Source organism: Eriocheir sinensis, chromosome 54 (assembly GCF_024679095.1).
Source record: "Eriocheir sinensis breed Jianghai 21 chromosome 54, ASM2467909v1, whole genome shotgun sequence".
In the NCBI taxonomy this organism is placed as follows: Eukaryota; Metazoa; Arthropoda; class Malacostraca; order Decapoda; family Varunidae; genus Eriocheir; species Eriocheir sinensis.
The window spans coordinates 7,209,461-7,232,916 of NC_066562.1; the positions used below are offsets into that span (position 1 = coordinate 7,209,461).

The window sequence follows — 23,456 nt, forward strand, 5'->3', positions numbered from 1 at the left end:
CAACAGATTATATGACTGGGCGGATAAATGGCAGATGGAGTTCAATGTAGGGAAGTGCAGTATTCTGAGTGTAGGTAGGAACAACCCCTCACATAACTATTGCTTAAATGACACTCTCATAAGCAGGTCTGGGTGCGAGAGGGATTTAGGGGTCTTAGTGAGCTCTGATCTCCGTCCAAGGGCACAATGCATTCAAGCTAGAAATCGAGCTAATAGGGTACTGGGATTTATTTCAAGGAGCGTAAGCAACAGAAGCCCCGAAGTCTTCCTCAAACTATATTTAGCATTAGTTGATTGATTGATTGATTGATAGTTTATTGTTGCAGGTAAACAACAAGGGAGAAGGGAGGAGTTTAGACCTCATCTTGACTATGCGGTTCAGTTCTGGTCACCTTACTATAGAATGGATATCAAAATGTTAATTAGAATCGGTGCAGAGGAGGATGACTAAGATGATTCAGGGGTTGAGAAACTTGCCATACGAGGAAAGACTCAAACAGTTAAACTTGCATTCTCTAGAAAGGCGAAGGGTGCGTGGAGACATGATCAAGGTTTATAAATGGATGAAGGGCTTTAATAAGGGAGACATTCATAAGGTTTTGTTGGTAAGAGAACCGGGTAGGACACGAAGTAACGGGTTTAAACTGGATAAATTCTGATTCAACAGGGACATAGGCAAAAATTGGTTTACTAACAGGGTGGTGGATGAGTGGAATAGGCCAATACAATTGTCACATTAAAAAATAGACTAGATAAATTCATGGACAGCGATATTAGGTGGGGTTAGATACACGGGAACTTAGGGTTAAGGAGCTGCCTTGTACAGGCCTACCGGCCTCTTGTAGACTCCTGCGTTCATATGTTCTTATGTTCTTATACTTTTAATTCATGGTTCTATCAATACAGATGTGTCAATAGTTGTAGAATCACACTGTACGCATACTGGCTGGAGGTTAATTGGGATGGCGGGTTCCTCCCCTCCCTGCAATAATAAGCGATCAGTGTCAAAATACTCAATTAATGGCTTGACGAATATATCCTGCAATCAATTAATCAATCCTGCACCTTCAGTGGTTCATCTTAATTAATGCAGTACGTATACGATTGATTCGATTTAAAATGAACCTCGATCGCCACTCCCTTCAACGACATTCATTAAAGAATTGAAATGCAAAGTCTTGGTGACATCAAGTTTAATATGATCTCATTTTGGATTGAGCAGACCATCTGAACTCTAGGGTCTGTGTGGTCTGGATATCTATGTAAATCTATGTTTCCTCCTCTCCCTGCTTGGGGCCGCGCGGGTCTGGCAACAGTGGCGCTCAGCTGGTACAATAGTGTCACTGTCTAGCAAGGTTACCAGATTGTCGTATTTGGCGTATTGTTTTTGCCGATTTCTGACCAAAAGCTATCGAACCCACAAAGATAACGATATGCATTTATGATTATTGTTAAAATCGGTAATTATTGATGCCCTTTTTTGCAATATTTATGGGACAGAAACTGGAAAATACAATGTTATGCGTACGATAATCTGGGAACGTTGCAGTGTCTAGGTTATAAAAATTAGTGTCAAGAGTTTTTTTTTTTTAGCAAGGAGAGATTAACAGTGTAACCCCATTAGAGGACAGTGTGTGAGGAGAGACAGAGGAGAGGACTAAGTATATAAGAGGAGGAGGACATATAGGAGGCGAGAGGAATTATAGTACGACAATGTATTATAGTGAGGAAAGATAATTATCATAAGCAGAAGAGACGACCAAGAGGAAGAGGAAGAGGAAGACCCAGGAAGCAACACAAGCCAAGAAGAATTAAGAGGAGGAAGAGGAAGAAGAAGAGGAGGCTGTCATTGTTTACTTCATTAAAGAGGAAGAGGAATTATAGTACGACACTGTAAAAGAGGACCAAGAGGAGGAAGAGGAAGACCCAAGAGGAGGAGGAAGAAGAAGAAGAAGAGGAAGAAGAGGCTGTCATTGTTTAGTCCATGAAAGAAGAAGGAAATGAAGGAAATATAAACAGAAGAGAGAATCAAGAGGAGGAAGAGGAAGACCCAGAAAGCAACGCAGCCCAAGAGGAGGAGGAAGAGTAAGAGGAAGAAGAGGAAGAAGAAGAGGCTGTCATTGTTTAGTCCATGAAAGAAGAAGGAAATGAAGGAAATATAAACAGAAGAGAGGATCAAGAGGAAGAAGAGGAGGACCCAGAAAGCAACACCAGCCCAAGAGGAGGAGGAAGAAGAAGAAGAAGAGGAAGAAGAAGAGGCTGTCATTGTTAGTTCATGAAAGAAGAAGGAAATGAAGGAAATATAAATAGCATAAGCAGAAGACGGGACCAAGAGGAGGAAGAGGAAGACCCAGAGAGCAACAGAGCAAGCCAAGGAGAAGAAGAGGAAGAGGAAGAAGAGGAGGCTGTTAGCGTCATTGTTTAATCCATGAAAGAAGAAGAGGGAAGACAAATAATATAAACAGAAGAGAGGATCAAGAGGAGGAGGAGGAGGAGGAAGAACCATTAGCAATATAGCAGCCCAGGAAGAAGAGGAGTAAGAGGAAGAAGAAGAGGAGGAGGCCATCGTTCCTGTTTGTCCCCGTGATGGCTGGTGGTCTCCCGGTCATGTCTTCCCTCCTGTTCCCGTGACTGACAGCCCCCTAGCACCCCTCAGCCATGGCGGACACACTCTCCAGCAACTTCTGTTCCCTCTGTGGGTTCGCCCTGGACAGATTTTCCTCGGAGAAGCAGAAAAAGAGGACCTCTCTCGCCTCGCCCATTGTGGAAGAGTCTGGTGAGGGAGGGACGCGGGTTTTTATTAACACGATTTATTGTTTTTATTTTACAGGTTGCTATGGAGACTAGACCACCAAGAGACATGGCTTAAATAAATGTCTTGCTCTATATAAAAATGCTGTTTGCTGACTCGCTGTTGTGTGTTGAATTATTTATTTTATTCTGCAGGTTATTCGAGGGATTAGACCACCAGCAGAGAGGCCATGGCTTAAATATATGTCTTACTTTACATAAGGAAGGGACAGACAGACAGGACCACAGACATATAGAGGAATACATACAGACAGACAAAGGAAGGAACACAGACAGGCAGACAGAAGAACCACAGACAGACAGACAGCATAAGGAACATGGACAGACAAGTACAGACTAACAGAGGAAGAAACACAGACAGACAGACAGACAGCATTATAAGGAGCACAGACAGACAGAAGAAGAAGCACAGACTAACAGAGGAAGAAACAGACAGACAGACAGACAGGGGAAGGAGCACAGAGACAGACAGACAGGGAAAGGGATACAGATTGACAGACAGAGGAAGGAGCCCAGAGACAGAGGAAGGGATACAGACAGACAGACAAATAGACAGACAGCAAGGAATATAGACAGACAGACAGATAGCAAGGAGCATACAGACAGACAGACAGACAGAACAAGGAACATAGACAGACAGCAAGGAACATACAGACAGACAGATAGACAGACAGCAAGGAGCATACAGACAGACAGACAGAGAGAACAAGGAACATAAACAGACAGAGAAAGAATTGGAGATATAGATAAACAGATAGACAAACAGACAGACAGACAGACACAGTTAGGCCAAGGCACCTCTCCACTTGAAATTGACCTCACTTTTGGCCACTTCTATCATTTTTTTTAGGAGTAGCATTTAACTGGCTTTTTTTCCATACCTTTTATGCCCTTGAGCTGCTTCCTTTCCTGTAAATAATAATAATACAAAAATCAAAAATCGTCTGAGAATGACATCCTCCGCAGGACTACTGGAACGCCTCAACATCAGTGTCACGCCACTACGCAAGGACCTGCTGTTCATCTGCTACTCCTGCTGCACCGTCTTCACCAACTACACCGAGGCCAAGACAAACTTCCAGTGCCGCGAGGAGGAAGCGATGAAGCTGCTCACCGAACCTGTCGCCGAGAGTGGCCGGCTGCAGGGGGGCGGCCAGCTGCCCTTCGTGCCCTACCTCAAGCGCCAATGCATGACCCAGCAGCCGCCGCCCTCGCCCTCGCCCCCCGCCAAGGTGCCGAGACTGGAGGAGCCGCTACCCAGTGCCAAAGAGGAGGCGGTCAAACAGGAGGTCAATGGGAAAAATAACATAGTGGAGAGTGCAGAGAAGGTGAGCATTGCCAGATATTTAAATACCTTCTTTTTCCTGTTTTATTTATTTTTGTGTCGAGCCTTGGCAGTGTTAGAGCGTAAAAACAAAGACTAGTGGAGTTAGTTTTGCGTCAAGTTCTCAAACCTCATCAGCTAAACTGATTACCATTTAAAACTTTACTTAGGATAAAAAAAAACTTGCATGGAGGGACCCCTGAGTTTGGCGTCATAGGGTGGGTGAGGGAACGCACACCCCAGCGTATGCCCTCATTGATTGATACAAGCCACAGGGTCACCATACCTCCCATGTCATTTACCTCACAGGGTGGTGGTGGTGGTGGTGCCCAGAATAACAAGAGTGCTGCTGTGGCGGAGGTGCTGGGGAAGGGATGCAGCAGTTCATCCCTGTCACAGCTATGGGGGAGCAGCAGAGAGTTCCGGGATAGCTGTCTCTCCTTCCTGTCCCTTCTCATCATGAAAGAGACATCAGGTTAAGATTCACATTGTTGTTGAGTTGTACGGAGAAATGCTTGGTGGAGAACATATCGTCACCATATTCAAACTGCTTAACCCGTCCGCTGCGATTAGCACGGATTTGGCCTTCACTGGTAGCCTGGTAACATATACTCCCAGGCCTTTCTCTGCCTCTGTGGTGGATAGTGGAGTGTTTCCCATGTGGTATTGGTATGCTGGATATCCCCTCCCAAGGTGCATGACTTTACATTTTTCCTCATTGAACTGTAGCAGCCACTTTTTGTTCTATTCCTGTAGCTTGGTGATGTCTTCCGCAGTCAAGGGGTAAAGTAATTTCTTCTACTTTAAAGGAAATTAAAAAAACTCCCTTCCTTTCTCAGTGACATGATATCACCTCTGAAAAGTAGCAGCCTGTCTTGCCAAGTCTGTTTCTATCTCTCTCTCTCTCCCTGGCAGACATCCTCCAACAAGACACAGTGTTCACGCGCCCCATGAATGGTGCGGCACTGCATGAGGTGTCGTGGGGCCCCAGCATGGAGGCGCTGTCATCGTGTGCCCCCGCCACGCTGTGCTTCCTGCTGGCACTGCTCGGGGTGGACGCCAGCAACGCGTGAGTCTTGTGGTCACATGTTTGAGCTGTGGAGTTGTGCAACCTATAAAATACCAAGGTGGCCATTTCTGAGTTCAGTATATCACTGTATTCCCACATCATCTCTTGTTTGGAGGACTGGAGGCTTGTTTTCCAAATATTAACCCGTCTGCTGCGATTGGCACGGATTTTGCCTTCACTGGTAGTCTGGTAACATATACTCCCAGGTCTTTCTCTGCCTCTGTGGTGGATAGTGGAGTGTTTCCCATGTGGTATTGGTATGCTGGATATCCCTTTACTGGTAGCCTGGTAACATACACTCCCAGGTCTTTCTCTGCCTCTGGTGGATAGTGGAGTGTTTCCCATGTGGTATTGGTGTACTGGATATCCCTTTACTGGTAGCCTGGTAACATACACTCCCAGGTCTTTCTCTGCCTCTGTGGTGGATATTCGAGTGTTTCCCATGTGGTATTGGTATGCTGGATATTCCCTCCCAAGGTGCATGACTTTACATTTTTCTTCATTGAATTGTAGCAGCCACTTTTTGCTCCATTCCTGTAACTTGGTGATGTCTTCTTGGAGGAAATCCACAGTCAAGGGGTTAAACTGGGGGCTTGTTTTTCCTAATATTAAGCAACTTGAGGCTTAGTTCCCCCAATATTAAGCAACTGGGGGCTTGTTTTTCTAATATTAAGCAACTTGAGGGTTAGTTTCCCCAATATTAAGCAACTGGAGGCTTGTTTTTCCTAATATTAAGCAACTTGAGGCTTAGTTTCCCCAATATTAAGCAACTGGACGCTTGTTTTTCCCAATATTAAGCCTCCTCCCTTCTGCAGGTCTAAGGAAACAGTTGAGGCCCAGCACAGTGTAGTCGGCTGCCTGCTGTCCATGGCACTGTACAAGAGGTTCAGGAGACGCGCCAGCTTCCTCCCGGCACTGCACACACTCTACCTGCACACGGCCAGGGCGCCCCCGAAGGTGAGCGGAGGGAAGGAACACCCAGACCAAGATTGTGCCCGTCACGTCAATCACACCACAACAACATTTACTTTATAGACTTTCCCTCCAGTGTCTTATCTTAACTAACTTGTGGGCTCAGGAGTTTCTTGGGGCCCATATATACCATAATTATTACTGCCATTTTGCTAATAACATCCATTCACTCACTGATATTCATTACAATGGTGCATCAGTCTTTTGATATTTGGTGACAGCATTTAGAAGCCACAATATGATGCCTTACCTGCTAGGATTTGTGTGTGCGTGTGTGTGTGTGTGTGTGTGGGGTTTGCAGTTTGTAATAATATATACCTACAAAACATTACCTATCCCAGTGTGTGTGTGTGTGTGTGTGTGTGTGGGGTTTGCAGTTTGTAATAATATATACCTACAAAACATTACCTATCCCAGTGTGTGTGTGTGTGTGTGTGTGTGTGTGTGTGTGTGTGTGCCTTGCCTCCATTGTGTTGGTGTCATCAGAATCACCCATCGGTCCATCCTCAGCCTCTAATGTTATGTGTTTCTCTGTGTTGTGTTGGTCTGTTATAGGTGAGGGGAGCCCTGCAACACGTAGGCCTGACCATCCCATCTTTCAGACTGGCAGCTATCTTGAAGAACCTTGAGGCACCACACTCTGACCTCATGCACTCCTGGAAGAAAGAACTGGAGGTGGGTGGATTACTATAGGGGTGTGTGGGATGGGGGATTGGGTGTGTGGCTGGGGGGGTATGTTGTTGGGTGGAGATCAGTGGAGTGTGTGGGTCCTGATGCAATTGTACCAACCCCGCAGCGCACCTTACAAGTCGTACAGAGGAGACCCAAGGCTGATGAGTGTCCGAGAAAGTTGCCAGCGGATCGGAGGAAGCTGAGAAGCATTCTACCCAAACCAACGCAAGGTGAGAGAGAGAGAGAAAGAGGGAGAGAGAGACTATAACATAACTTCTTTCGTATTTCTTTCAATAGGGAAATATCAAGACATCTCTCCATGCAAAATTTACCTCTCGTTTGGCCACTCACTTCTACTTTCTCTATAGGAGCTGTGATTACCAGGCTTATTTTCATTTACATATGTTTCCCCTTGAACTGCCTCCTTTACTGTAAAAAAATATATGTATGGCGTATGTCCTGTACGTATAAAGAGCGCACACCTCACTACACGCTCTCATCTCCCTGCAGTCTCCTCCTACGGCTTGTCCTGGGGATGTGTGCAGTCCCCCGCCCCTAGCAGCTCCTCCAGTCCCCGGCCGTCACTGTCCCAGGCGTATGGTGTTAGGAGCCGTGTGCCGTACATGATGACGTATCGCGACGAGCCTGTGAGAGCGGCCGACAACATCCCCTTCGAGGAGTTTGTGCCGGACTCCGAGGACTTCATCCGTGTGAGGGACCAGATGAAGAAGGAGGTGCAGAAGATACTCACCTGCCACGTCAAGTTGTTCAGCGGCTTGACGGTGAACGAGGAACATCAACACTCGGCCCTCGTCAGCCAGAAGAGCCACATGGTTAGGGTTTATGTGGATGATGTTACCATTGACGGGCTGTTGTGTTTTACCGCCTTCATAATCTGACGTAAAGATTTTCCTATAGTCTTTCCTCTCCCTCTTCCCAGGTGGACATCGGCACAGTTTTCAAGACCCCAGCGGACAATGGCAGTGTGGCCTCGCTCATGAAGGTCCTGAAGAGCTACCTGGCCTATGATGACAATGAGCCTCTGCCGCTGTGCATCTTTGGGGAGAAGGAGAGCGTCGAGCGCATGGTGCGGGCCAAGGATGCCATGTCATGCTTCTCCGAGAAACTGGACCGCTTTGACGGGCTTGAGCCTTGCATAGCAGATCATGGACGGCAGACTCTGCTGGCCAAGGTGTGTGTGTGTGTGTGTGTGTGTGTGTGTGTTGGGGGGGGGGGGGTTTGCTTAATGATAATAATGATAATGATAATAATAATAATGATAATAATAATAGTAGTTGGTTAGAGATTCTAGTATTAAATTATTTCCACTGTCATCCTGTGTGTGTTTGTGTGTGTGTGTGTGTGTTAACTGCAGACAGAGAGAGGTTGAAGACATTGGGAAAGGTGTTTTTTTCTTCTTTTTCTTCTTCTTGTTTTGCTTTTTGTTTTTCCTCTTCTTGTTCTGCTTTTTCTTCTTCTTCTTCTTCTTCTTTTTAACGTGTATTTTTCCCTCACTCTCCTTCTCTCCCTCAGGACATCATCAGCATATTCTTCCCCGACGGTCTCCTCGCCAAAAGCTCCTTCCTGCGACACCTGAACCTCGACAAGTCTCTCTTCGACGGGTGCCAGGCCTCGGACTTCACCGCTCAACACACACTCCTACAGGTCATCGCGCACAGCTACACCGTCGCTTTGGGGGAGATGAAGTTCCTGAGCATGGAAGATGACTTGATGATGAGTGAGGAGGATAAATTTGATGTTCTTGAGCGGCTGAGTGAGGAGATTGTGGCGAGCGTTTGGCCGCAAGTGTATTCGGAATCCTTGGACACTGTGAGGCAAGGAAACAAGGTGGTCAAGGATAGAGGTATGTGTGTGTGTGTGTATGTGTGTGTGTGTGTATAGGATTTTTGAACTTAACTCATGTCTCCGTATCTGCATCTCCGCCCACCTTTGCCTCATTTCCCGTATAAAGAAAATATGTATCCTCGCTTATCTGTTTCTCTTCTTATTTGCAACACCTAAACCTCCTTCTTGTTTGCCTTTTAACCCGGTAGCAGCAGGGATCATGTTTCTTAATGGTCCCTCTTAAGTGAGAAAAATGAGAAAAAATTATCACTCACGCAAACCATTTCATAATATATATATCAAGGCATTTGTGATCAGTTTACGCATCATCTGTTTTGGGGGTTTATATCATGGTACAAATTTGGCCTGTCGCTGCTACATGGTAAAGCCACAAATTTGGCCCGTCGCTGCTACCGGGTTAAAAGTCTTAGCGAATAAATGAATACGCTTAAAAGTGGAATGGTCTATCTATCGTAGCTGTTTCCTTATGCCATAAATCTATTCTATCTATTCTTTTCTTATTTGCAACACCTAAACTGCCTACTTTTCCGCCTTTTAAACCTCTTAGTGAATTTATGAATACGCTAAAATGTGTAATGGTCTATCGTAGCTGTTTCCTTATGCCATAAATCTATTCTATCTATCCTTTTCTATTCCTGTGACAAAGAAAAATGTAGTCTTGCGTATCAGGACACCTCTCCTCCCAAAATTGACCTATCTTTCGGCCACTCCTCTAACTCTTCTTAGGAGCAGTGAGTAGCGGGCTTTTTTTCATATTTGTTTCCTTTTTTATGCCCTGTTTTTATCCCCTCCTCTGCTGTAAGAAAAAAATAATAATGATAAACATAAATAAATAAATACATCTCCCCTCCTTCAGAGTGTTCCTTCGGCGACTGCATCAATTTCCGGGAGAAGGCGCGGCTACCATGCTCGGAAAGTTGCGCGCGGCCATTCTACTTCTGCTGCCAAAAGCCTCTCAACGACGGACTTGTGGAGTGTGCGCGGCGAGACAACTGTCCACGTGGAGCTTGGTTCCACATCAACAAGAAGTGCTCGGGGCTGGTGGAGGCCCCTGAGGGTGAGACATAGAGAAATGAAGGAAGGGAGGAGAGGAGGGAGAGAAAGAGAGGAGGGAGGGGTGCAGAGAGAGGGAGAGAGAGAGGCTTAATCTGTCATCATCATTTTTTCTCTCTTCTTTCTCTTCCCTCCTCTTCTCTCCTTCCTCCCTTCTCTCTCCATCTTTATCATATTATCTTTTTTGCCCCAGAGAGAAATGGAGAGAGAGAGACACAGAGAGAGAGAGAGGTTTTATGTGTCAATTTTTTTCTCTTTTCTTTCTCTCCTCTTCTCTCCTCTCTTCTCTCCCTCCCTTCTCTCTCAATCTCTATCCTATCATCTTTTTCCCCCACCACAGATGACCCTCTCTCTCTTCTCTTCCCTTCCCTTCCATTCTCTCCCTCTTTCCTCTTCTTTCCACTCTTCCTCCGTTCTCTCTCCATCTCTATCAATCATCTTTTTCTCCCACCACAGAACACAGATGACCCTCTCTCTCCTTCTCTCTCTTTCTTCCCTTCCCATCCCTTCCTTTCTCTTTCCTCTCCTATCCACTCTTCTCCCTTTCCCATCCCTTCCATTCTCTCTCTCTCTCCCTTGTCCTTTCCACTCTTCTTCCTTCCCCTTCCCTTCCCTTCTCTCTCCCTTCCCCATCCCTTCCCTTCTTTCTCTCTCCCTCATCCTTCCCACTCCACTCCTATCCCTTCCCCATCCCTCTCTCCCTCTCACACACACACACACACACAAACACATGATCCCATCTCCTGGCATCTGTTCCCTTCTCCTATAATTCCTTCCCCCTCTCCTCCTGTCTCTCTCCGGCATATGACCACAGATGTTGCGCCGACTAAACGAAACTTTCCAACCTTCCACAAACACATGACCTTCCCCTTTCCGCAGACGACTGGCTCTGCGAAAAATGCTCGTCGCAGCGGAAACCCGAGGGCTCGTCAAGCAGAACGGACGGCCTTTGGGAGTACCACCGGGGGCTGCTCTGGTACTGCCTCTTCTTCCTGGTGGGTCAGGCGGCGGAGAGGCAGGGCAACGGGTGGCTTCTGCATGCGGTCTGGAAAGTGTCCATGCCTATTTTTGAGACGCAGGGACATCAAGACTTCCTGCAGCTTGGTTACTCCTTTCTATCAGGTGAGAGGGAGGGGGAGAGAGAGGGGAATGGAAGGTAGGAGGGACCAGAGAAGGAAGGGAAAATGAGAGGAAAGGGAGAGAGGGAGGGTAGGAGGGAGAGAGGAAAGGGAGTGAAGAGGGAAGGGAAAATGAGAGGAAAGAGAGGAAAGGAGGGAAGGAGGGAGATAGTATAAGAGAGAGGAAGAGAGAGAGGAGGGAGGAAAGGGAGTGGAGAAGGAAGGGAGAGAAGGAGAGGAAAGGGAGAGAAGAAGGGAAGGAGGAAGGAGGAAAGAGAGTGAAGGAAGGGAGAGAAGGAGGGCAGGTTAAGGATGGAGAGGGAGTGGAGAGAGAAGGATAAAGGGGAGGAGAGAGGGAGAGAAGAAGAAGAAAGGAAGGAGAGGAGAGAGAGAAAGAAGGGAAGGGAAGGGTATAGGAGGGATACAGAGAGAGAGAGAGAGAGAGAGAGAGAGAGAGAATAAACAAGGAGGGAGGAGAAAGACAAAAGGAGAGGGAGAGAAAGAGGGAGATAAAGGAGAGAGTAGAAGAACATACTAACAAATAAAAATAGAAAAAAAAACTAGAAAAAAACGAGTAAAAAAAAAAAAAAGAAGCCTATCACTTTCATCACAACCCCATCTTCTTTTCCTTACCGACAACGACAAGGACAATAACAACAACAACAACAGTGGAGGTGATGCGGCTCTCCTTTGCAGGGGTGGCGGGCCGGATCCCTCGCCTGGCGGCCCACGACAGTGTTCACAACCGCACTGTTAGTCTGACCGGCGGACTGAACCACAATCTGAGCTGGGACTATGCGGTGAAGGTGATCGCCAAGCAGACAAAAGGTGAGGGAAGGGAGGGAAAGGTAGCGAAGGGAGAGGTAAGGGAGGGTAGGGGAAGGAGAGGTAGGGGGATAAGGGGAAAGAAGGGAGTAGGGAGAGGTGAAGGAGGGATAAAGATGAGGTGAGGGAAAGGAAGAAGGGAGGGAAGGAAGAGGTTGAAGGGGGATAAAGAAGGGAGAAGGGAGGAAAGGAAGAGGTGAGGGGAAGGAAAAGAAGGGAGGGAAGGGAGAGGTCAGGGATAAAGGATGAAGGAGGGAGAAGGGAGGAAAGGAAGAGGTGAGGGGAAGAAGGGAGGGAAGGGAGAGGTCAGGGGGATGAAGGAGGGAGAAGGGAGGAAATGAAGAGATGAGGGGAAGGAGAAGAAGGGAAGGGAGAAGTGAAGGGGGATAAGGAGGGAAGAAGGGAGAAGGAAGGAAAGAAAGAGATGAGGGGAAGGAGAAGAAGGGAGGGAAGGGAGAAGTGAAGGGGGATAAGGGAAGAAGAAGGGAGAAGAAGGGAGAAGAGAGGTAAGGAGGGTAGGGTAAAAGGGAGGAGGAGGAAGAAGAAGGGGGAGAAGGAACCTAACCTAACCTAACCTAACAGATGAGAGGTTAGAAGAGGGAAAGGGTAGAAGAGGGGAAGAATAGGAAGGATGGAAAGGGAAGGAAGAGGAGGAAGAGTGAAAGGGTAGGAGGGAGATAGTATAAGAGAGGGAGAGAGAGGAGGAGGGAGGAAAGGGAGAGAGAAGGGTAAAGGAGAGGAGAGAGATAGTATAAGAGGGGAAGAGAGAGAGGAGGAGAGAGGAAAGGAGAGAGAGAGGGAGCGGAGGGAGAAGGATTAAAGAGAAGAGAGAAGGAAGAGAGGAAGGAAGGGGGAAGAGTCTGAAGAGAAAGATTTCCATGTATATTCAGACCACAACAACACAAGCCTTCTCCCAAAATTAACCTATATTTCGGCCACTCCTCTAACTCTTTTTCGGAGCGGCGATTAGCGGGCTTTTTTTTCACATTTGTTTCCTTTTTTTTATGCCCTTGAACTGACTCCTTTCCTGTAAAAAAAAGAAAAAAAAAGCCTATCTATTACCAACGCACTCATCCTCTTCATGTCCACAGGCAAAATGCTACAGAAAATCAACAACAAGGAACCGGGTAGCCCACGACGAGCGGAGGCCTGCAGACTCCTCTCCGTGACCTCTGCCTTTGAGTCCCAGCTGTACCCAGGCAAGCTCAGGTCACCCACAGCGGACGACCCCACACTCAGGTCAGTCCGAAGGAACGCCGAGCAGCTGGAGGCCCTCGGGGTGCTGCATAAGGTCCCAGGGAGGCAGCGAGTGGATGACGTCACTTACTCGCATGTCATAAGGTTCAGAAAGCCCGGGGTGATGGTGGCAACACTGCGGGAACTGTGCACTCAGGATGTGGCGCGGCAGACGACTGAACAGGAGAGTGAGGGGTCGGAGTGAGTGAGAGAGAGAAGGTGAATTTAGGACTTAGGGATGAGTTGCCATTAAGTACAGTTAGGAAAATAAGGATAAATGAAGAAAAGAAGAAGCTGCTGTGTTGAGGAAAATAGAAAAACCTTGTTATCATAGGTGGTGACTGACAAGCCCTTCTTTGGTTCATGGTTGAAGAGATGCCAATACCAGGGTAAAAGATGCCCTTAACACCACCACCCAAGACTGTTACATGAAGAAGAGGAAGAAGTTATTTGATTAAGGGATAGAAAAACCTCCTTGTTATCATAGGTGGTGACTGACAAGGCCTTCTTTGGTTCATGGTTGAAGCGTTGCCGATAACAGGGTAAAAGATGCCCTTAACACCACCACCCAAGACTGTTACATGAAGAAGAGAAAGAAGCTACTGGGCTGAGAGATAGAAAAACCTTGTCATTAAAGATGGTGACTGACAAGGCCTTCGGTCCATGGATGAATAGATGACGTTAACAGTGTGAGATTGACAGTATTTCCCATGACGCCCTCAACACCACCTCCCAAGACTGTTGCAAGAAGAAGAAGAAGCTGTTGGGTTAAGAGATAGACTAACCTGACAATGCCTTCTGTGGTACATGAAGAAATGCCAATAACACTTAAGATTGACTCCCATGATGCCCTCAACACCACCTCCCAAGACTGTTACAAGAAGAAGAAAAAGTAGCTGTTGGGTTAAGAGATAGACTAACCTGACAATGCCTTCTGTGGTACATGAAGAAATGCCAATAACACTTAAGATTGACTCCCATGATGCCCTCAACACCACCTCCCAAGACTGTTACAAGAAGAAGAAGAAGAAGCTGTTGGGTTAAGAAATAGAGTAACTTGACAATGCCTTTTCTGGTCCATTGCTGAAGAGATGCCGGTAACAGTGTGAGCTTGACAGTACTTCCCATGACGCCCTCAACACCACCTCCCAAGACTGCTTAATCCCTGTTTTGTCTCATCTCTCAAAGCATTGACGTCACAAGGAAACTAATATATATGTCCCCTCCCCCCCCTTTTTTTTTGAGGGGGGTGGGGTGGGGTTCAAAGGCTGGCTGTCTTTCGCACTAAACAAGGGCTTTCTTTCCCTCTGGTTCAACGCTTCATGGTTTTGTATTTATATTTATTGTGACTGGGATTTGTGTTCCTATGTTAGTTTGTGCAGCGGTAACCAAGCCCGCACAGACACACACACACACACACCTACTTACACACACACACACACACACACACACACACACACACACACACGGCAAGATGGCTAGCAAGACTTTCTCCACCCCTACAGTAACTTTCTGACCTCCTACCTGCAGTAATCTCTTTAAACATGTGATATATATTTTTTTTACTCCCTAACTCTGCCCTGCTTCTCAGTATATTAGGGTAGGTTAGGTTAGGTTAGGTTAGATTAGGAATAGCATGACGAGGGAGGGGAAGGAAAGAAGGGGGGAAGGAACCTAACCTAACCTAACTCTGCCCTGCTTCTCAGTATATTAGGTTAGGTTAGATTAGGAATAGCATGACGAGGGAGGGGAAGGGAAGAAGGGGGGGAAGGAACCTAACCTAACCTAACTCTGCCCTGCTTCTCAGTATATTAGGTTAGGTTAGGTTAGGTTAGGTTTGAAATAGCATGGTGAGGAAGGGGAAGGGAAGAAGGAGGGAAGGAACCTAACCTAACTTAACTCTGCCCTGCTTCTCAATATATTAAGTTAGTAAGAGCTTGGTATGTGTTTCCCTGGCTCACTCACAGCTGCCTGGCCCTCCCGTGTGCTGGTGTGAAGGTGCTCCATTGAGAAAGCTTTGTATACTGCTTGGAAAGTGTTATTTATTGTATTCTAAGCAGATCAACAGATATTATTATGCTATTATTATTATGACTTATTTTTTACAGTTCTATTTGGGTGCTGAACTAGATTAAGATGTCTATAAATTAGTTCTTTCATTATTATTATCACTATTATTATTATTTATATTCGACAGGTAATGATACATAGTCTATAGATGCTATTTTTCATTATATATAAGTCACTCAATTGTTCTAACACAGTACCTATTTGCATGTCCTCACAATATTCTATCCTCAATTCACGCAGCACTCATTTTTTTTGTGTACAAGAGTTTCCCATTAAAACAGGGTGAAAGAGTGTGACAGGGAGGCGACAGGTGTTCTCTCTGCAAGTCCGGGTTTTGTTATTCTGCCGAGCCAATGTTTCCTTCCATACCTCGCTACTGGGAGCGTCACAAAGAATGCCAGGGCCCACTTCACCTATAATGGATGGATGTAAGGTCATATGATAGCACTCAGTTTAGATAAGTCCGGTTTTGCTCTTCTGCCGAGTCAATGTTTCCTTCCATACCTCACTACTGGGAGCATCACAAAGAATGCCAGGGCCCACTTAACCTATAATGGACGTATGTAAGGTCATATGATAGCAGTCAGTTTAGATAAGTCCGGTTTTGCTCTTCTGCCGAGTCAATGTTTCCTTCCATACCTCGCTACTGGGAGCATCACTAGGAATGCAGGGCCCACTTCACCTATAATGGACGTATGTAAGGTCATATGATAGCTGGCAGTGCAGATAAGTCCGGTTTTGTTCTTCTGCCGAGTCAATGTTTCCTTCCATACCTCGCTACTGGGAGCGTCACAGAGAATGCCAGGGCCCACTTCACCTATAATGGACGTATGTAAGGTCATATGATGGCAGTCAGTGTAGATAAGTCCGGTTTTGCTCTTATGCTGAGTCAGTGTTACCCTCCGTACAGCGTTGCCAAGTTGTCGTACTCTGAACATTGCATTTATCACTTTCAGGCTCCAAGACGGTCGTAACCACACAAATAATGATAGGAAATTAAAGTTAGCGTTAAAACTGTTAATTATTGATGGGTATCGTTCTTTTTTGCTATAATTATCGGTCAAAAACAACAAAATGCCAAGTTGTCGTACTCTGAACATTGCATTTATCATTTTCAGGCTCCAAGACGGTCGTAACCACACAAATAATGATAGGAAATTAAAGTTAGCGTTAAAACTGTTAATTATTGATGGGTATCATTCTATTTTGCTATAATTATCGGTCAAAAACAACAAAATGCAATGCGCTGAGTATGATCATTTGGCAACGCTGCTTCTGTACCTCACTACTGGGAGCGTCAAAGAATGCCACCCATCTAGCCTGTAACAGATATAAGGTTGTGTGATAGCTGGCAGCATAGATAAGGCAGGTATTGTTACTCTGAGCCAGTGTACAAGAGAGCAGCTTATCCTCACGAAGAACGTCATTGCCCACTTAACCTGTAATGTATGTAAGGTTGTATGATAGCAGTGAGTCCTCGGCCACTCCCTTACCATCAGTTCCAGCAATGTTACTCAGCCAGATGCTGTTCCCTATGAGCTTTCCACGACCCACTTGTACAGGTTAACGGTTATACCCAACATATTTATTCTCCCTGTTAGTGATAGTGATAGCATGGTGAGGGAGGGGAAGGGAAGAAGGGAGAGGTCAGGGGAGGTAGGGTAAAAGGAAGAAGAGGGGAGGAACCTAACCTTACCTAACAGATGAGAGGTGAGGAGAGGGAAAGGAGGAGAAGAGAAGAATAGGAAGGATGGAGATGGAAAGGGAGAGAAGAAGAAGGAACAGGAGAAATAGAAGAATAGAGAGCATAGAGAAAGACTTAATATAGATTCGGACCACTAACAAGAAGAACAATATCGGAAGGAAGAGAGAAGAGGGAGAGAAGGAAGAGGAGAAATGGAGAAAAACTTACATATATATTCCGACCACTAACAAGAAGAGTGTTTATTTATTTTTTTATTTATTTATTTATTTATTATTATTATTTTTTTTTTTTTTACATCTCTGCCTAATGTGCCGGTAGGCTTGCTTGAGGGGCCTGGATGGTATTCGACCCCAGCTTGTCATGGCGCAGGCAAGTGTTTATAGTGGCGCCATCTTCTCTTGGATATTGGAGGTGAACCATGTGCAATTCAAACCCAGGCGGAGTAGTATAGATTAAGGTAGAGAAACGAAGGTGCTGGTGTGTGTGGGTGTAACTATGGTATTAACAGAAGGCAGCAAGGATTAACTCTGTAAGAATCTCAAGTAAACAAATAACAAGGCTCTTAGGGTCGCTATGGAATCTCAGGCTTACTCTATGACAAGATTATAACAGTATCGCTACATTATTGAATTTTACTTTATTATGTTTCGTAGGGTAATATTTTCCTCGGTCCCATATGTGTTGTGTGTGTGTGTGTGTGTGTGTGAGAGGAAATTGGGTCATGGGTGGATTAGGTCAGGAAGAGTATTTGTAGTGAAAACACATTATACTCATTGCCATATCATTTTTGCCATTTTCCTTTTTTTATTATGTATGGTGTTTTTTTTTTCGTATGTTTTTAGTGTACGAAGTCATTTTCATATTAATGTTGTCTCCTTCCATTTCTTTTCAATAATATGTTAAGTCGTTCTGTGATGTGTGAGGTCTATTGCCATATCATTTTTGCCATTTTCCTATTTGTATTATGTATGGTGTGTTTTTTCGTATTTTTTTTAGTGTACGAAGTCATTTTCATATTAACGTTGTCTCTCCCTTTTTTTTGGTGATATGTTAAGCCGTTCTGTGATGTGCGAGGTCTATTTCCATGTCAACGTTTCATCTCTTTCTTCCTCTGCTGTAATGGGTGAGGTCTTTTTCATATCAACAATTGTCATCTCTCTTTTTTCTGTAATATGGGATGTCTGTTTCCATATCAACGTTTCATCTCTTTTTTTTCCTCTGCTGTAATGGGTGAGATCTTTTTCATATCAACAATTGTCATCTCTTTTTTCTGTAATATGGGATGTCTGTTTCCATATCAATGTTTTCATCATTTCCTTCTTTACGGTGAGCTATGAAGTATTTTTCTGTACTCCTAAAGTCTTTCTGTTGTGTATTCTGTAAGTTTTTCATATCAACAATTTTTATCCTTTTTTTCTAGGGTATATCGTCTTTTTCATGTTACCGTTTTCATCTTTTTCCTTCTTTATTTTAATCTATGAAGTCTTTTTATGTACCCTATGAAGTCTTTTTGTCATGTATTCTGTAAGTTTTTCATAATAACAATCTTTTTCCTTTTTCTTCTAGAGTATATCGTCTTTTCCATATCAATGTTTTCATCTTTTTCCATCTTTACAGTGATCAATGAACTCTATTTCTGCACTCTATGAAATCTTTGTCATGTATTCTGTGAGCATTTCATATCAACATTCTCTTTTTCCTTCTTTCCTGTCATCTGTAAACTCTTTCTGTATCACATATGTAGTCTTCTCCCTTTTCTGTGTAACCTATGAAGTCTTTCCCTCACATAATCCACAAGTTTTCCATATCAGCACAAGTCTCTTAAATTCCTTCCTCTCATCCATGAACATCTCTTTCTCTAATGTACAGTCTCCCAATCTTCTGTAATATATGAAGTCGCTATGTGGTTCAACGTAAATCAAACTTAAGCACAAACTATAAATGTTGTAAATATATTCCCAGACAGACTGTGAGGGGTCAAGTGTGTTTTGTGGAGCCCTTGCCGAGGATCAGTACGAGGCAAAAGGCTGGTTAGTGATCCTGTAATGGGCTGTGAAAGACTGGTTAATGGTCCTGTGATGGGGGCCCTAATACCTCAACGCAGTGGTCCTAGTAATCCCCTCTCAGTTAAAGAAGTCTTGGCCCATGGAAAACAAAGGACCGCAGACTTGATTATGTGAGTTCTACCTTGGAATGACAATCTGTAATGGAAGAGTTTAGGCAGGAAGGACAATTGGTGGCTAGGTCGTTATAGCAAGATGAAGCAACAAGTCTTGGCTCACAGAGGAAAAGAAATGACTGACCGCTTGATTTTGTGAGAACCCAGGAATGAGAATATATAATGGCGAAGATAAAACAGGAGGGACAAAAATGTGGTTTGGTCGATATAGCAAGATTTAAGTGACACATCTTGGCCCATGGAATATAAAGGACCGCAGACTTGATTATGTGAGTTCTACGTAGGAGTGAAAATATCTAATGGAATAGGTTAGGCAGGAAGGACAAAAATGTGGTTTGGTCATTATAGCAAGATTAAGTGACAAATCTTGGCTCACGGAAAAGAAGACATTATTTGTGGACTTAATTTTGTGTGTCGGCTGTATCTAGGTATGAGGATATCTATAATGGAAGAGATGAGGCAGGAAGGACTTTTACATGGGTAGATTATTATAGCAAGATCAAGACTGGACATAAGAAAAAGATATATAATGGAAAGGAAAAGATCGGAAGGACAATATATGGGTAGGTCATTACAGGATCAAGGTTAACTTTTGGTCTTGTAACTAACAGGAAGCATTTTGTCTTATTGAAAGGTGGTATTTGTGCAGCTTTTTCTAGACATAAAAAAAAGATATATAACAAAAAGGATAAGATAGGAAGGTTATTAGTAAAGGATCAAGCTTAATTTTCTCTCTTGTACATAACAGGAATTTCGACTCATGGAAATATATTGTGACTGCTTGTGCATATGACTGTGGAAGTTATGCACCAATACACAAAAATATCTATTGGAAAAAGGTGACAGGTAATTTGTATATGCCGAAATCACTATAGCAAGATACTGAGCGAAAAATATATCAACGTGTACCCCAGGGATTATACGGTAAAAAGATGAATGTCAATATAACCTACATGTTTTTTCTTTTGTTGTCATATAGGTAAGCTTAACGTGCTTGAAAGATTACGGTGCAGTGTTCATGATATTTGGTAAGCTGTAAATGTGAGGAGTTATGAGCTAAGAAAAACAGGGATGTATATATAAACCTACTTCTCCCTTTATTGTCATCTAGGTTATCTTAATGTGGTTAGCAGAGGTGTTAAGGTACTCAGAATATTTGGTAAGCTGTAAATATGAGGGATTTTGCGATAAGGAATGGAGGATTGATGTCTGTTTGTCTCTCCTTATATTGTCACAGGGTCTTGAATTTGTATTAAGGAAAAGAGGCTAGACTAATTAAGAGGTATTATGGTATTCAGAATATTTGGTAAGCTGTAAATATAAGGGATTTTGAGACTAGGAACAGAGGAACGGTGTGTGTCTGTCTCTCTACTTATATTGTCACAGGGTCATGAATTTGTATTAGGGAAAAGAGAAAAGACTAAGATGTATTAAGGTATTCAGAATATTTGGTAATCTGTAAATATGAGGGAATTTGAGACTAGGAACAGAGGAATGGGGTGTGTCTGTCTGTCTCCTTTTGCTGCCACAGGGTCAAGAATTTGTATTAATTAAGGAAAAAGGAAAGACTAACCCATTTCTCATTTACTGTTACAAGGAAAGGATGTTTGAGTTATAGAAAAATGGAAAAGACATCAACTGAATAATCTTTTTCTGTCACAGTGAAAGGAATTTTGAGTTTGAAGGAAATGTCATCAACCTATGTCTCTTTCCTTCTCCTGTCTTTTGATGGAGCTAGAACACTGCAGCGAGACATGAAGCATTTGTGATAAAACTACAAATATATCAGGAAATGGTAGTGTGTAGATTTATGTTAATATTATATCAAGCTCTCCCTTCCTCGGCCATTCCCTTGAGACCAGTTCTAGCAATATCACAAGCTCTCCCTTCCTCGGCCATTCCCTTGAGACCAGTTCCAGCAATATCACAAGCTCTCCCTTCCTCGGCCATTCCCTTGAGATCAGCTCCAGCGATACCACAAGCTCTCCCTTCCTCGGCCATTCCCTTGAGACCAGTTCCAGCAATATCACAAGCTCCCCCTTCCTCAGCCATTCCCTTGAGACCAGTTCCAGCAATATCACAAGCTCTCCCTTCCTCAGCCATTCCCTTGAGACCAGTTCCAGCAATATCACAAGCTCTCCCTTCCTCGGCCATTCCCTTGAGACCATTTCCAGCAATATCACAAGCTCTCCCTTCCTCGGCCATTCCCTTGAGACCAGTTCCAGCAATATCACAAGCTCTCCCTTCCTCAGCCATTCCCTTGAGACCAGTTCCAGCAATATTACAAGCTCCCCCTTCCCATGAGACCAGTTCCAGCAATATCACAAGCTCTCCCTTCCTCGGCCATTCCCTTGAGACCAGTTCCAGCAATATCACAAGCTCTCCCTTCCTCAGCCATTCCCTTGAGACCAGTTCCAGCAATATCACAAGCTCTCCCTTCCTCGGCCATTCCCTTGAGACCAGTTCCAGCAGTATAACAAGCTCTCCCTTCCTTGGCCATTCCTTTTGCATCAGTTCCAGCAATACCAGTCAGTCGGATGCCGTACCCTACGAGCTTTCCATGACCCACTTTTACGGGTTAATGTCGATACCCAACATATATATTTCCCCTGTTAGTGATAGTAATTACACAGTGCATATAGGCGAAGATAGAAAGGAATTAGAAGTAGTAGGGAACTCAAAGGAGGGGTGAGTTTAGAAGGTTGGATTTTGAGTTGGTAATAATGTCTAGTATGTGGCACTCAAAGAAGGGGTGAGTTTAGAAGATGCTGTTGGGCTTTGAGTTGGTAATAATGTCTAGTATGTGGAACTCAAAGAAGGGGTGAGTTTAGAAGGTTGGGTTTTGAGTTGGTAATAATGTCTAGTATGTGGCACTCAAAGAAGGGGTGAGTTTAGAAGGTTGGGTTTTGAGTTGGTAATAATGTCTAGTATGTGGAACTCAAAGAAGGGGTGAGTTTAGAAGGTTGGGTTTTGAGTTGGTAATAATGTCTAGTATGTGGAACTCAAAGGAGGGGTGAGTTTAGAAGGTTGTTTTTTGAGTTGGTAATAATGTCTAGTATGTGGAACTCAAAGAAGGGGTGAGTTTAGAAGATGCTGTTGGGCTTTGAGTTGGTAATAATGTCTAGTATGTGGAACTCAAAGAAGGGGTGAGTTTAGAAGATGCTGTTGGGCTTTGAGTTGGTAATAATGTCTAGTATGTGGAACTCAAAGGAGGGGTGAGTTTAGAAGGTTGTTTTTTGAGTTGGTAATAATGTTTCTTGGTGAGGGAGGGCTTTGAACACAGCTGGAAATGGGTAATGCTGGATGTGTAATATGCTTGCTTGTTTGAATTTTATGATGTAGCAGGGAAGTAAGAGGAATCGTTTTGGACTTATCTCTGTCTTATATTTTTTTAGCATCCCTCTCATGATACAGTAAGGAGGAAAGAGTGACCAAATATCTATTTTTTTTATATGAGCCAAAAAATGTCCGTTAATTTATGGTTATGGAGGATTGTATCTCATTATTATTATTGATGTGTTTATTATTATTATTATTATTATTATTATTATTATTATTATTATTATTATTATTATTATTACTACTACTACTACTACTACTACTACTACTACTACTGCTACTACATTTCAACTTCTATCACCTGCATTAGTATAACCATTCTTTGTTAATTTATATACAAACATATACATGATCTGCCTGTATGCATGTATTTCTTCAATGGGTGCTTATTTATGTTCTAATGTGCAATGTTAGTATTACTGTGTCCCAGAAGCAGTGTTGTGGCATGGACGGAGCGAGGATATGATAGAGTTTATTGTTATTTTTATAAGCCAATGGTAGAATGTGACAAGTCCCTCGGGGTGGTGAATACAACAAGGAAAGGCTGGTATTTATTTATTGGCCTTATTGCTCTTATCATGACACAAGGACATTATTACAGTGTTTGAAGATGATATTGTATTGAACTCTCCCTCCTGTTCTGATACAAGTACATTATTACTCTTCTAAGACAATAGATGGCCCTCCTCTCACTCTTACTATGATACAAAGACATAATTACAGTGTTTGAAGATGATATTGTAATGAAGTCTCGCTCCTATTCTGTTAAAAGTACATTATTACACTGTTCTAAGACAATGTTGACCTTCCCACACCTGTTCTGATACAAATACATCACATTAATACACTTCTAAGACAATATTGCAAAGTACTCTCGCTCATATATATAATTCTAATACAAGGAGTACATGAATACACTTCTAAGACAATATTGCAATGAACTCTCCCTCATATATATAATTCTAATACAAGGAGTACATTAATACACTTCTAAGACAATATTGCAATGAACTCTCCCTCATATATATATAATTCTAATACAAGGAGTACATTAATACACTTCTAAGACAATATTGCAATGAACTCTCGCTCATATATATATAATTCTAATACAAGCAGTACATTAATACACTTCTAAGACAATATTGCAATGAACTCTCCCTCATATATATATAATTCTAATACAAGGAGTACATTAATACACTTCTAAGACAATA

The 23,456-nt window shown here is 43.7% G+C and overlaps 1 protein-coding gene across 49 annotated transcripts; it reads left to right on the forward strand.

The window, feature by feature from the left end:
• The first annotated feature begins 1,716 nt into the window (after positions 1–1,716).
• LOC126983673 (uncharacterized) lies at positions 1,717–22,785 on the forward strand. 49 transcript variants are annotated; one of them, XM_050836675.1, is made up of 18 exons: positions 1,717–2,776; positions 3,778–4,139; positions 4,445–4,610; positions 5,051–5,204; positions 6,020–6,161; positions 6,732–6,851; positions 6,973–7,078; positions 7,359–7,681; positions 7,789–8,040; positions 8,382–8,712; positions 9,571–9,771; positions 10,647–10,889; positions 11,582–11,713; positions 12,802–13,280; positions 13,434–14,660; positions 14,767–21,798; positions 21,863–21,926; positions 21,991–22,785. In XM_050836675.1, exons 1-14 carry the CDS (start codon positions 2,659–2,661, stop codon positions 13,149–13,151), a joined length of 3,000 nt encoding a protein of 999 aa, XP_050692632.1. In that variant the 5' UTR covers positions 1,717–2,658; the 3' UTR covers positions 13,152–13,280; positions 13,434–14,660; positions 14,767–21,798; positions 21,863–21,926; positions 21,991–22,785. The 49 variants fall into 49 exon arrangements, with proteins under 49 accessions (XP_050692632.1, XP_050692635.1, XP_050692628.1 ...); XM_050836678.1 differs by having other exon boundaries at positions 22,060–22,785; XM_050836671.1 differs by lacking the exon at positions 21,863–21,926 and adding an exon at positions 21,799–21,862 and having other exon boundaries at positions 14,767–21,734; positions 21,927–22,785.
• Positions 22,786–23,456: the final 671 nt, after the last annotated feature.

What these genes read in the sequence shown, in the direction of transcription:
- LOC126983673 (XM_050836647.1), top strand. Translation starts at nt 2,659, where the DNA reads ATGGCGGACACACTCTCCAGCAACTTCTGTTCCCTCTGTGGGTTCGCC. An exon ending in CCTGGAAGAAAGAACTGGAG is followed by an intron (nt 6,852 to 6,972) that starts GTGGGTGGATTA and finishes CCAACCCCGCAG; the next exon opens with CGCACCTTACAAGTCGTACA. An exon ending in CAAGGTGGTCAAGGATAGAG is followed by an intron (nt 8,713 to 9,570) that starts GTATGTGTGTGT and finishes CCCCTCCTTCAG; the next exon opens with AGTGTTCCTTCGGCGACTGC.